Source organism: Pholcus phalangioides, unplaced genomic scaffold (assembly GCF_987345545.1).
Source record: "Pholcus phalangioides strain wild (caught in Gottingen) unplaced genomic scaffold, Ppha-v1.0 ptg000027l_1, whole genome shotgun sequence".
Classification (NCBI taxonomy): Eukaryota; Metazoa; Arthropoda; class Arachnida; order Araneae; family Pholcidae; genus Pholcus; species Pholcus phalangioides.
This window is the reverse complement of record NW_028301617.1, coordinates 1,963,024-1,977,907: the sequence shown is the minus strand read 5'-3', so window position 1 is coordinate 1,977,907 and position 14,884 is coordinate 1,963,024. Positions and strand designations below refer to the sequence as shown.

At 43.8% G+C, this 14,884-nt stretch overlaps 1 protein-coding gene across 1 annotated transcript in view; it reads left to right on the top strand.

The window, feature by feature from the left end:
- The window catches only part of LOC149068037 (adenylate cyclase type 8-like), a 178,765-nt gene that overhangs the window by 93,196 nt on the left and 70,685 nt on the right, over positions 1-14,884 (top strand). Inside the window, exons 7-9 of the mRNA XM_089251634.1 lie at positions 1,128-1,291; positions 1,395-1,506; positions 1,600-1,727. Of these exons, the coding sequence (XP_089107760.1) occupies positions 1,128-1,291; positions 1,395-1,506; positions 1,600-1,727 (404 nt within the window). The remainder of the gene's footprint in view (positions 1-1,127; positions 1,292-1,394; positions 1,507-1,599; positions 1,728-14,884) is intronic.

The following is a 14,884-nucleotide window of genomic DNA, read 5'->3' as shown; positions in this document are numbered from 1 at the left end:
ACCCCGTCACAAAATTTATTGGGGGTGACTGGAACACCATCAGCTCCCCCAGGTTCCGATGCCTATGAGTGGGTTTCGAGTTACCCACGAGTAAGGTTTTTGAGTGATCAGGTGAGTGACTGAGTTACAGAAAGAATGAGTGACCGAGTAAGTGACTGACCTAGAGAACGAGTGAATGAATGACCAAATTACTGATCACAAGGTCACACAATAACTCATTCGAGGTTACACGTGGAGGTAAACTGTTGGCGGTTAATTAAACTTTCGGTGAATTTTTTTTTCTCCGATGAGTTTTCTGGTCGGTGAATTGCGTAGCGGTCAAATTGTTGGCGGTGAATTTTCTATCGATGAATTGTTGGCGATGAGTTGCTAGCGGTGAATTTTCTATCGATTAATATTTAGCGGTAAATTTTACTTAGGGGAATTGTTGGCGGGGTGAATTCTCCGTCAATGAATTGCTGGCTGTGAATTTTCCGTAGTTGTGGGGAAAGCAGTAAATTTTTATACGATGAATTGGTGGCGGCAAATTCTCCGTCAATGAACTGTTGGCGGTGAATTCCCCATCGATGAATGAATTTTTGGCAATGAACTTCCCTTCGATGAATTGCTGACGGTAAAGTTTTCGTCGATAAATTGTTGGTTGTGAATTTCTCGTCGATGAATTGCCGGCAGTAAACTTCCCATCGATGGTGGTAAATTTTCCGTGGATAAATTGTTGGCCGTGAATCTTTCGTCGATGAATTTCTGGCTGTGAATTTTCCGTCGATGAATTTCTGGCTGTGAATTTTCCGTCGACGAATTTCTGGCTGTGAGTTTTTCGTCGATGAATTGTTGGTGATTGTTGGTCCTGTTTATGATTATCATGCGACCATTGTTCTGTTGACTTTCCAGGAAAATCACTGTTTGAGGATAAAGCTTCTGGGAGATTGCTACAGTGGCTTACCGGAATTTATTACCGCCTTTTCCGTCAATAAATTGTCATCTCCGTCGATGAACGGTTGGCCGTAAATTCTCCATCGACGAATTGTTGACTGGGCATTTTCCAGGCAATCATGCTCACATTTATCACAAGCGTAGCTTCTCTAATGCTCTCTTTTTCTTATAACTACACATTTTTCTTCTGACAGGAGAGGTTGTTACTGAGCGTCCTCCCAAGATTCGTCGTCCTGGAAATCGTCCGGGATATCGCCTCGTCCGTCGAAGAACAGTACCAGAAAGCACAGAGCAGCCGCATGATCTCGGCTCCCAACCAGTTCCATCGGATTTACATACACTGCTACGACGACGTCAGGTAATTAGTAATTTGTGAATCTATTTCGACGAATCATCACACATCGGACCATTCCCTTTAAAATCAATCCAATCACTGACGCCCCGTTTTGATGCCATTCTAGCATCCTGTTCGCTGATATCCAAGGATTCACTGCCCTGGCGTCGAGGTGCTCGGCGCAAGAGCTCGTCCAGTTGCTGAACGATCTGTTCGCCCGGTTCGATCGATTGGCACAGGTAATGGAATGTCCACGTTGTCTAAGTTGCGTGTGACTTGTTTTGACCTGTTTATGATTGTTATGTGACCATTGTTCTGTGTTTGCTCTCTAGGAAAATCACTGCTTGAGGATAAAGCTTCTGGGCGATTGTTACTATTGTGTCAGCGGCTTGCCGGAACCGAGACCTGACCACGCCGTGTGTTGTGTCGAGATGGGCTTGCACATGATCAAAGTCATCAAGTAAGAATTAAGTTGATTTAGACCAGAGGTCTTTTCTTTTCTTGTCGCGAGCACTAGACTTTACCCATCACCAAAAGCACCCTTACGGCAAGTTTGACATGCGAAGAAATGGAATCAAGATCATTTCAATTCTTGAATGCAACTTGTATAAGGTCTTTAATTAGAACGTTGGTCACAGGAGTGCTCGCGAGCACCAAATCGGACACGAGCATCGAGCACTCTGGGTGCCTCAGGGAGCACCATGGTGCTCGCAAGAAATGTGTTGAAGATGCCTGATATAGACCGAGGATGCCCGACCTTTAGGGGAGTGCGAGTCACTTCATTGCTTTGCGAACGTGTCGCGGGCCACTTAAGTGATTTGGAACATCACCCCGGGTCGCTTAAGTGATCTGTAGATGTGCCGCGGGCCACTTAAGTGATTTGTAAATGTGCCCGCGAGCCACTTGAGTGATCTGTTTACGTGCCCCGGGCCACTGTAAATATGCCACCGACCACTTGCGTGATATGTAAGTGCGCCACGGGCTGCTTGAGTGATCTGTAAATGTGTTGCGGGCCACTTGAATGATCTAGAACGTTGTCGTGCGTTACGCAAATGATCTGTAAATGTGCCACAGGTAACTTGAATGATCCGAAAAAGCGGATCGCCTGAAAGATCTGTAACTGCACCGCGTGTCGCGGGCCTCTTAATTGCTCTAGGACTGTGTCGCAGGTCATTCCAGTGGACCTGTAAATATGTCGTGGAACTCAAGCGATCTGGCAATGTATCGCGGGTCACTTACGTGATGAAGAACTGCACCACGGGTCGCTTAAGTGATCTGGCGTGGAGGGCAATCAAGTGATGCGGAACTGCACCACGGGTCGCTGAAATGATGTGGCGTGGAGTGCAATCAAGTGATGCGGAACTGCACCACGGGTCGCTTAAGTGATCTGGCGTGGAGGGCAATCAAATGATGCGGAACTGCATCACTGGTCGCTGAAGCGATCTGGCGTGGAGGGCAGTCAAGTGATGCGGAACTGCACCACTGGTCGCTGAAGTGATCTGGCGTGGAGGGCAGTCAAGTGATGCGGAACTGCACCACTGGTCGCTTAAGTGATCTGGCGTGGAGGGCAGTCAAGTGATGCGGAACTGCACCACGGGTCGCTTAAGTGATCTGGCGTGGAGGGCAGTCAAGTGATGCGGAACTGCACCACGGGTCGCTTAAGTGATCTGGCGTGGAGGGCAGTCAAGTGATGCGGAACTGCACCACGGGTCGCTTAAGTGATCTGGCGTGGAGGGCAGTCAAGTGATGCGGAACTGCACCACGGGTCGCTTAAGTGATCTGGCGTGGAGGGCAGTCAAGTGATGCGGAACTGCACCACTGGTCGCTTAAGTGATCTGGCGTGGAGGGCAGTCAAGTGATGCGGAACTGCACCACGGGTCGCTTAAGTGATCTGGCGTGGAGGGCAGTCAAGTGATGCGGAACTGCACCACGGGTCGCTTAAGTGATCTGGCGTGGAGGGCAGTCAAGTGATGCGGAACTGCACCACGGGTCGCTTAAGTGATCTGGCGTGGAGGGCAGTCAAGTGATGCGGAACTGCACCACGGGTCGCTTAAGTGATCTCTCTCTTTCGTGGAATACTTATGTTTTGATCATTTGATCATTTTTGTCACACCACGGTCATTTTCTGCACACGAGGGCTAATTAGACCGGGACCTACAATTTATTGCCGATTCCGAACGGCAGGCTTGTTTTTTATACTCGTCGAGGGGTTGGTGCGCTAACCCCTCGATGGGGGACTCCCTGCGGTAGCAATTTTTGCTGCGATCAAGTCATCAGAGCCCACCATGGATCCGTCTCTGACAACAGAGTGAGAGAGACCAAGTTAGTGAGCGACCCAGAGAGTTTGCAAGCATGTGAGTAGCGAAAAAAAGAGTGTGCAAGCACGTGAGTGAACAAAAGAGTGACCTAAAGCGTGCGTAAGCATGTGAATGACAAAATAGTGATGCTAAGTGTGTGTGCAAGCATGGGAATAGTGGAAGACTGGGAACAGTGGACAAGCATGTGAGTGACCAAAACTGTGTGCAAGCACGTGAGTAAGCAAACGTGTGACCTAGAACGTGCGAAAGCCCGTGAATGACAAAAAACAGTAAAATAACCTAGGGCGTGTGTGACCATGTGAATGATGAAAAAGTATCCTATATCGCGTGTGTGCAAAAGCATGTGAATGATCACAAAACTGATGCAAAGCGTGTGCGAGCATGTGAGTGACTGAAAGATCGACCTCGAGAGTGTGTGAGCATGACAATGACCAAAACAATGTTCAACAATGTGAGCGACGAAAACAGTATGCAAGCAAGTGAGCCACCAAAACAATGTGGGAAGCATGTGAATGACCAAAACAGTGTGCAAGCGTGTGTGTGAGTGACTAAAAAAGTATGCAATCATGTGAATGGCCAAAATAATGATCTAAAGTGTGTTTGAGCATGAGAGTGACCCAGAGAGTGCGATATTAAAGTAGAGCGTGTGTGCAAGTATGTCAATGAACAAAGAGTGACACAAATCATGTGCAAGCATGTGAATGAACGAATGAAAGAGTGGCGAATAGCGAGGGTTAGGATGTGGGTGACTGCAATAGTGTGAAATTTGCGTCCCTCTGGTCCAGAGCCCGGGGGACCAGACCCACCTGCTCCCCTCGTAGTTGCGACCCTGTGAGTGAGCGTGTGACTAACTAACAGGGTACGCAAGCATGTGAGTGATCTAAGGACTTAGCGAGATAGGCATATTTATGAGTGGGGGGGGGGCAAACGGGTTGTAGCACAGGGCTTCGAATGCGGGGATTGAATGGTGAAGAAAAATACTAGAAAATGACAGAAGCGTGGCAAAATTCGTGTAGCTCTCTAGCGGCAAAACTAAATCCGAGTCTGCCCACATCCATCCGTAATGGGGCATATCCCATTATAGGTAGCTATTTCTGCACGATTCCAAACCATTTGAAACATGCTCTTTCATGGCAACCATATAAATATACTTCTGACTCTCAACTGAAAGAGTGCCGTAGAGCGTGTGCATGCATTTGAAAGGGTGAAAGAGTGATCTAAAGCACGTTAGTGACCAAAACATTGTGCAAGCACGTGAGTGACCAAAGCAGTGTGCAATCATGTGAATGTCCAAAAAAAAATGACGTGGAGTGTGTGTGAGCATAAGAGTGACCTAGACAGTGTGTGAGCTAGAGAATGTGTGAGAATGAGAGTGATCAAAACAGTGACCCAGAGCGTGCCCAAGGATGTAAATAACCAGAACAGTGGCCCTGTGAGTATGTGTAAGTATGCGAATGACGAAAACAGTGTCCTAGAGAGTGTGCAAACATGTAAATGACCAAAAAGTAACCTAGAGACTGTTTGAGCACGTGGGTTACTAAAAGAGTGCACTGGAGAAACAGGCATATTTATGGGAGTGGGAGCCAAGCAGGTCATAGCATGTACACCGTTCAGTCATAGTCAAGAAAATTAGACTAAAAATGAGAGAAGGGCGGCAAAAATTCGCGTAGCCCTCTATCGGCAAAAACAAACCGCAAATCCGCCTCCGCCGTCCGTAAAATCGAGCGTATCGCGCTGCATTTCTGCACGATTCGGAACCGTTCGAGAAACCACGCAAAGATTCCTCGTTTGATTCCCACGCGTCGGTCCCTATTTCAATCCTCCGATCGATCCTCGATTCCTCTGCCAATGAGAGATTCCCGAATAAACATTATCATTGCCTCCAGCCAGAACGGAATTCCCTATCGGAAGCGTTTCCACGGTGTTGGTTGAGGGGGGGGGGACCTCACAAAAATCTTCATCTCTGTGTGTATTTATAACGTTAGGGATAATTAATTTTGTTCAGATGCGGAAAACTAATTAACGATCCGCAGCCGCCCATCTTTTAATTAAATATTCGTTTTTACCTGTTGAAGGGTTTTCCCCGGGCGGCGCGGGGGAGGGGGGGGGGTGCAAATATTGCTCTCGTGGTTGATTGGATTTTAGTTCATTCAAATGACGCGTTTTATGTGTAATAATTTTGAATGATTATTTTTTTGTTTTCTAGCCTCTTTAATTAATGTTTGACTACCTAATCTCAATTACGAAGTTAAATGGGTGTTTAAGTTTGCATGTCACCGAGCTGATTGATGATAATGTGAAAGGTATTGATTGTGTTATATTCTAGCGTTTCTCTACTTGTTGGTCCGAATTACTCAAAAAAGATAATATTAATAATAATGATGATGATTGGGGTGGCACAAATAGCCTCAGCCCCCACCCCCCAGGTTCCGGTGCCTATGAATGGGTGAATTGAGCGCGAGTGAGGTTTCTGAGTTATCAGGTGAGTGAAGTATCAGGCTACGGACACGCGGGAGAGTTTTCCCGCTTGGACGCAAACTTGTTTTCGAGCAGATTTCACCCCCCGGTCACAAGAGAGCGTATTTCGGACGCGAACGCAAGTTTTGTGACGTCAAAGTGCCAGCTCCTTATTGGTTGTCTGTTATAAGCGCCTTATGACCATTACCGCATTATTACGACAGGCAGACGATGCTCCTTCACGATGGAGCCAAACCAGTTGACGCGGCCAATGTCCGAAATTCGGGCTTTCACCGGCCCCTATGATTCGGGGTCATCGACGCGTTGGCGTATTTTTTTTTTGATAATTATGGCCATTTATAATTAGTTTCTTGTAATTGATTTATTTAACTAATGTGACGATTGTTGAGGTGTATACGAAGCGACGAACATGAAGCATTCCTTTATTTTGCATTAACCTGCGAAACACACAACTCTTCGTCATGAAGGTTAAAATCGAACTCCTCAGGAATGTCTTCTTCTCTCGATACAACTTAAATCTCACGTGTCTCGTGAATAAAAGTATTGCTGCACATCCTTGTTAACAGCTTGCCTGTTACATACTCCCCCTCTGGTTTCGCGGACGTCCCGGCAAGGAACCAGCAATAGGCGTTGTGGGAAGTTGTGCAGTGTTCTTGTTAGTTCCAACTTTGAGTGGTCGTCCTTTCTTCCGTGATGGCACTACGGATACAGCATCCGGCTTCCTACTTGATGTGAGAGGGAGGTCACCTTTAGGTGGTCGATCCCCTTTTCCGTAATGGCACTAAGGAAACAGTATCCGGTTTCCCACATGGTGTGAGAGCAGAGGTATGGTATACGCCAAGAGGGACGCTTGGCTTGGCTGGATTAGCGATAGCGTACGTCGTAGGAGATCTCTGGGATAGCACAAGGTATGGTCCGTCTCGTTGTGGTGTGAACTTTGTCGACCAGTTCTTCCTTCGAGAACTCTGCCTGGGACTGTGGTCGACATAACCTTTGCGTTCATTCCGTTTTTGTTCCACCTTCTGCTTCACAGAACCTCTTGTAAGGCTTCGCATGGGAGTCAACCTGTTTTCACGACTTCTTTTGGCATGGCTGCGACCTTCTGATCGGCGCGCGTTAGGGTTTTGATCAGAATATTTAAAGCCGCTCCCCCCTGCATTTATCGTTCTCCTCTCTAGCACCCTTCACTTGATATCCAACACGATACCAGCTTTCTCTAGGAAGTCGATTCCCAAAAGAGTTCTGTTACCGACGATTCCAGGAAGAACTATAAATTTCGTCCTTAGTCGCTTCCATTGGATGTTGACCAATACCGTTGTGGTCAACACATTCACCGTTGATTGCTGTCCGTTTGCAAGACGCATCTCGATAGTTTCCCGATGAAATTTGGCGTTTTGCTCTTTCAAAATACGATGCAGAGTATCACTTGCGATACAGTGCGTAGCACCGCTGTCGGCACAGGCAGTTCCCACTTTGCCATTTACATGAATTTTTAACAATGCTACGGGTTTTGTTACAGAAGAGCATAGATCCAGTTCCAACTGACCAAACTGAGCGGTGGTCGCTGTCGTTTCTGGATTACAGGTCGGACACTGCGCTCTAATTACCCCCGGATATCCACATCCATAGCAGCTTACAGGTCGCTGTTCATCCAGGCTGATCATGGGAAGTGTCTGTTCATCTGCACGAATCGCTGGTTTTGATGACGTCCATGGATATTTCCTCGGTGTTTGCTTTCGACGACCCTCGACATCGTACTGCTGGTTGAATTTCTTTGTGAAAGTACTCCTGGCATCTTCATACGCGTCGAGTTTCTCCGCTAGTTCCGATGGGGAGATCAACATGGCCCATACATCGATGAAATGTTCTTTCACTTGTGGAGGGCACTTCTTTTTCATCTGATCAGCTATGACCAGATTAATCAAGTTCTCGAATCAAGTGGTCGGCTGAAGTTGGTTTTCTGTGGTTCCCAACTTCAAGGCGCAAATGCGAGCCAATCTCCCCGTTAAAAAGTCTCGCCACAGAGAGCAACAGTCCTACAACGATAAATCATTCAATCATAACACTTCACTCATAGTTAGAAAAACTGGTGGCAGATGGCAGCACTACACATAACAAGCATTACACAGAAACAAACTTTACGTCAGGTTGCACTACACGTACACGCACATTCTCGCATGTACCGATTCGTTGGGGGTTCCGCGGGGGGGGGGGTGTGGGCTCGGAGGAAAATGGCTCGGGGATCCATGATTTTCTTAAGTCAGCCACCTCGTTGGGCAGTTTGCCTGTTGTGGCGTTGTATTTGTATTGTATAAGAATGTTGTAACCTTAACTTCTGTTAACCACCCTTCAAGATACGTTTTCAACTCAAAATAAAAGTCATGCCATGAACTCTCCGAGTTCTTCCGATGCTCTACAAAAAGTTGTCGAAATATGTCCGCATGTATCTTAAATCGCTTTAACAGCAGTTCTTTGACATACTGATAGTCCTTGAACTTCTCGTCAGGCTCCCTGGCACAGATCCTAGCCACCTTCTTCGGTAAGCTATTGATGAGATATGCAATCCACAATTCCTCCGGAATCTGGTGTAATCCCATGTGTCGTTCGAACAGGACCAGGAACAATGAAATGCCATCTGATGATTCAAAACGCGGAACCGACACTTGAAAGTCCCGATTTGTCACAGCCGGTCGAACGGAAGCTTGGCACTTCTCCGCTTCTATCCTCAGTCTCTCGAGTTCGAACTGCATTTCTGCTCGCCGGTTCCTCTCTTCGGCTTCTTCTCTCGAATTCTCTCTTTCTCTTCGGCATCTTCCCGTCGAATCCTCTCCTCTGTTTCTTCTCGTCGAATTCTTTCTTCTGCTTCTTCTCGTCGAATTCTTTCTTCTGCTTCTTCTCGTCGAATTCTTTCTTCGGCATCTTCCCGTCGAATCCTCTCCTCTGTTTCTTCTCGTCGAATTCTTTCTTCTGCTTCTTCTCGTCGAATTCTTTCTTCTGCTTCTTCTTGTCGAATTCTTTCTTCTGTTTCTTCTCGTCGAATTCTTTATTCTGCTTCTTCTCGTCGAATTCTTTCTTCTGCTTCTTCTCGTCGAATTCTTTATTCTGCTTCTTCTCGTCGAATTCTTTCTTCTGCTTCTTCTCGTCGAATTCTTTCTTCTGCTTCTTCTCGTCGAATTCTTTATTCTGCTTCTTCTCGTCGAATTCTTTCTTCTGCTTCTTCCCGTCGAATTCTTTCTTCTGCTTCTTCTCGTCGAATTCTTTCTTCTGCTTCTTCTCGTCGAATTCTTTCTTCTGCTTCTTCTTGTCGAATTCTTTCTTCTGTTTCTTCTCGTCGAATTCTTTATTCTGCTTCTTCTCGTCGAATTCTTTCTTCTGCTTCTTCTCGTCGAATTCTTTATTCTGCTTCTTCTCGTCGAATTCTTTCTTCTGCTTCTTCTCGTCGAATTCTTTATTCTGCTTCTTCTCGTCGAATTCTTTCTTCTGCTTCTTCTCGTCGAATTCTTTCTTCTGCTTCTTCTCGTCGAATTCTTTCTTCTGCTTCTTCCCGTCGAATTCTTTCTTCTGCTTCTTCCCGTCGAATTCTTTCTTCTGCTTCTTCCCGTCGAATTCTTTCTTCTGCTTCTTCTCGTCGAATTCTTTCTTCTGCTTCTTCCCGTCGAATCCTCTCCTCTGTTTCTTCTCGTCGAATTCTTTCTTCTGCTTCTTCTCGTCGAATTCTTTCTTCTGCTTCTTCTCGTCGAATTCTTTCTTCTGCTTCTTCTCGTCGAATTCTCTCTTCTACGAGGGTCTGTAGCACTCCTTTTGCGAAGACCTCGTCGTATTCTCTACTGGACGTAATAAGTTTCTTCAGCTCTATCACTTTCATCTCGGGTTCGGTAGGTTCGCCCATCTCTTCGGCAAGGTGACGGAGTTCGTCTTTTCAATATTTCGCTAAATAGGACATTTTCACTCACTTGCTACCTAATTAGGGGGGATGTCCGCTTACCTAAAAAACACTCACGCGTCTATTTTAAAACGTTGGGCGCCAATGTGACGGTTGGTGAGGTGTATACGAAGCGACGAACATGAAGCATTCCTTTATTTTACATTGACCTGCGAAACACACAACCCTTCGTCATGAAGGTTAAAATCGAACTCCTCGAGAATGTCTTCGTCTCTCAATACAACTTAAATCTCGCGTGTCTTGTGAATAAAAGTATTGCTGTACATCCTTGTTAACAGCTTGCCTGTTACACTAATTTTTTTTTGTTCTAATTAATTTATTTAATTTGTTGAAATTAATAAGCAATAAGTTAATTTTAATAAAAAACTTGATTTTTTTTATTTAAAAAAAATGATTTTTTCATACCCTGGCCCGGATTATATGCAAATACATTATGCGCATATACATTTGCATATTTTGGCCTTTTCAGCATTAATGCATATAAAAGCATAAAAGCAAAGAATTTTCAGAAAATAAGTGCATATTTTTAAAGGTTTATTTAAGCTCAATCACTTTTTTCCAATAATGTTTCAAGTAAATATTGCTCTTAATATTTTCATAAACAATTTTTCCGGAGGCGGGATTTAGTGAATTAATAGAGATGTTTGTAATACAAGAATTTTCCAAATAATAATCATTTTATTGTAACACTATTTCTCGAGAGAGATGTCATAAATGTTTAATTTTTGTTAGAAATAGCGTCGAAATTATCTTGTTACTAACTATAATACCCCGCGTTGCCCGGGTTTTCTTCAATGAGGCTGTTTGGATCACGTGATATCTCCCTCTTCCTTTGAGGGACATGCAAACCGTGTCTAAGTTAACCAATATGGCGACTTCCTGCGCGACTTCATGAAATAAACAAATCTAGATTTAAAGAAACATAGAAACGAATATATTTTTTTTCTTTTTTAAGGGGTGCCAAGTATTTCAATTCCCTTCTCCTGAATTTCAAGTTATCCATCTCTGCCTGTTTCAGCTTTCAAAAATGCTTAATTGAAGCTGTGGAATTTCTTCGATGTACTTTACGGGCCCATAATTAATTTTAAAACATCCTAAACTATGAATTTATGCAGTTGAATATCAAAAGACAATACGGAGACATCAATTTTCATGCTCGAGAAGATATAAATAAAAGGGTTGAAATCAATATGTTATTGCATGGATATCCAACTCAAAAGTAAGGATGGCTAATTACTTCATATTTGATCTCATGGACTTCGTGTATCTCTAATCGAACTCAATATTTCAGAAATCTAGAATTCAATGCAATTTTTAAAATTATGTATGTGACAGAAAACTCCACAAAATTTCAGCATTTCTACAGTAAAATCGGCAATTTTAACACTGATTTCTATGAGGATCACCCTTTTCCCGACCCTCAAAGCGATGATGATTATGACGTCATTCAAAAAGCCTCATTACTGAGAGTATTGAAAATGTGGCAAACCATTATAAAGGCATAAACTATTATACGTAACTGGCAGCATTAAAGAAGTGACAAACCATTGTAAAGACATAAACACGTCTGAAACTCATCGCTAGGGAACCACGGTAACCAAAGTAAACGTTGGAAAGTGATTGTTGAGGCCCAAAAACCATTGTTGCCCGACAGTTTTTCGCCCGTTTGGGGCATTTGCCCTGGTCTGACGAAATTTTAAAGTAGCCTATCGTTCAAGTCGGGTCCCATTTGGTATATATGCAAAATTTGGCGACGATCGATCTAAAATTGTAGATTTGTATAGAGAACATACATACACACAGACAGACAGACAGAAAATCAATTTTATATATATAGATTTGTATTTTCTTACTGGAGCAGCTTTTTAAGGGTATTTTCTTATTTTTGGTAACTATTTCGGAACTTTTTGTTTTTCAGGATATTTTAGTGCATATTTTGGGTTTTAATGCATATCTTGGCATTTTTGAATGCATATCTTGGCATTTTTGAATGCATATCTTGGCATTTTTGAATGCATATCTTGGCATTTTTGAATGCATATCTTGGCATTTTTGAATGCATATCTTGGCATTTTTGAATGCATATCTTGGCATTTTTGAATGCATATTTGCATATTTCACCACTTAATCCGGGCTCTACTGATGAGTATTCTGACGAGTCTGAATTTGAAGGTTTTTTGATTGAACTGTAAATAAGGCTATTGTTTCGTAAATAAACAATAGCAAACAATAGCCTTATTTACAGTGATTTTATTACAGTGCGACCATTAATTAGCATGTCAATTATAATCAGTCCGTTGAAACACAAGTTTTTATTCTTATTTTTTATAAATCCTGTGAATAATACGCTGCCTTGGATTTTTATGCGTGGAATTTTTTTCTCTCTCTTCAAATTTCGCATGCGGATTATGCGCCATCGCGGATTATCCGCAGAAAAATACGGTACAATAAAACCGTTGATATTTTGAAAATACTGTATTGCAAACATCTCTATTAATTCATTAAATCCTACCTCAAGGAAAAAAAAAAAAAACCCGTGAAAATTCTCTTATTTTAGGCATTTATGTGTATTAATTTATTAAAAGGCCAAATTTATTTAATACATTTATATTATTTAATACATTTATATGTATTAAAAGGCCAAAATATGCAAGTGCATATGCATTTGCATATAATCCCGGTTCTAGTTATATAATAATCAACTCGCTATCCAAATGCTCCATTTCTGGCGAAAGAAGAACAATGGAGGGGATGGAAAAAAAAAAAGAACCGCAGCGTGATAAAATTCTCGTGTGACCACCGTGCGACCTTGAGAACGCGCGTTTTGCGCGGGGAACGCGTGTTGTGTGTGACCGGTCCAGTACAATTCTCTGTTGTCAATATTTCTGCAGTTTTTTCCCCCCTCTCCCGCTTCACGCCCGTGTGTCCGTAGCCTAAGCCTGTAATCCCAGTTACAGAAAGAATGAGTGACTGACCTAGAGAACATAGCCGGAGATAGACTTGGAAGTCTGGGGGGGGGGGCACGGACATTATTGCTACGGGTGGGGGCATGATGATGATGATGATGATGATGTCGATTCATCTATACATATATGCATTAGATCTGTCGACTTCACCTTTGATGCTGGGTATCTCCGCCCATGCTAGATAACGAGTGAATGAATGGCCAAGTTACTGATCGCAAGCTCACATAGGGCCGTATTCACCGACATGGTTTAAACCGTAGTCACGATTTTTGGATAAGAGATCAACATAGATTGGTTAAAAACCTGAGTTTAACCAATCCGTGTCGATCACTTATCAAACAATTGTGACTAGTTTAAACCATGTCGGTGAAAAATCCTACTCCAGCTCCGCAAGACAGTCTCAACGACGGAAAATACATTGGATCCTCAGGCATACGAACGAAAGATAAAGGGTTGGTCATCCCACCCGTCAGTCGGGCTGCGGAACAGCCAAATACGTTTTGACGAACCAGAAAACGAAGGTGAGCTGCTTCAGTCATCCACACTTATATACTACACGGATGGATCAAAGTCGGAAAAAGGGACTGGAGCAGCATACGTTAAGACTAAAGGTAAACAAGTAATAGCCCGATGGTCGGTCAAGCTAAAGGATGATAACTCAGTGTTTCAGGCTGAGCTTTTCGCCATCTACAACGCAGTCTTAGATGCTTCTTTACATCGAAAAGCTGCCCTAATTAGATCTGACAGTCACTCCAGCATACTGGCGGTCTCTAATCCTCAGTCTAGTCATGAAATGGCTAGGACAATAAGAAAGCTTCTCTGCGATCACACCAGAATAAGCCTCTCTTGGGTAAAAGCACATATAGGCCAATGGGGGTAATGAATTGGCGGATACCACGGCGAAGGAAGCTACCGAATGCGAAATCATTACAGGTGATCTGCTGCTTCCCGCATCACACGCCAAAGCAATCCTATGGAAGGATCTAATGAATAAATGGCAACAGAGGTGGGATGACAACACAGAGGCCGGTCGATCAACTCATAGCATCCTGCGACATGTAATGCCTCGGAACCATAAATGGTCACGTGAGATGATTATGTTCGTAACGGGCCATGGTCCATTTCCGGCTAACCTTCAAAGGTTCAAATCAATCCCCAGTGATAAATGCTCATGTTTGGCCATAGGCACGCCTCTTCACTACGTAACTCTATGCCCCAAGACAACGGCTTTCCACTTCAGAGAGCCAGCTGAACATCTGCGAATACCTTGGCTTGAGTGCATCCTGAAGCGGGAAGATTCGAAAAGTAAAATACGTAAACTAGTCCGCTTTCTAGAGCAGCACCCTGAGGATATCAGAACTACAGTCCCGGAGCCAGAACCAGATAGAGAGCCACCTATGCCAGTTAGGAGATCCACTAGACTACGACGTCAACTACACCCAGACAGCGATCTCATACATCTGTTTAGAGAAGAGGAAGAAGAAGAGGAGCCTGAGTAGTCGAGAATGGTTTGATCCACGCTGGCTTATCGAAAAGCTGGATACAAGCAGCAATTGCTGACGAATGTCTTTGGACCAAATCAAACTACACGTTGCAGCGATTAGATCAACCCAGCGGTAGATTGACAGCTTTCATTGATGTGATAGTTACTGATCCAATGAAAATCCCTGAAGAGAAGCAGATCACATTTTATCAAGAACTATTCCCGATTATGACGATTATTATGTGATTTATAACCTGTGATTTACAATTGTGATTTATTTCCAGAATCACCATTTTTCGATTACAAATTTTATACTTGTTTATTGGCGAAGTGCGTAATGGCACCTGCCCATGTATGTAATATATCTTTCTCAAGATCAATAAATGGCTAGGTTTCCCCGGAGGCACCCGAGTCCCCAGGGACAATGTG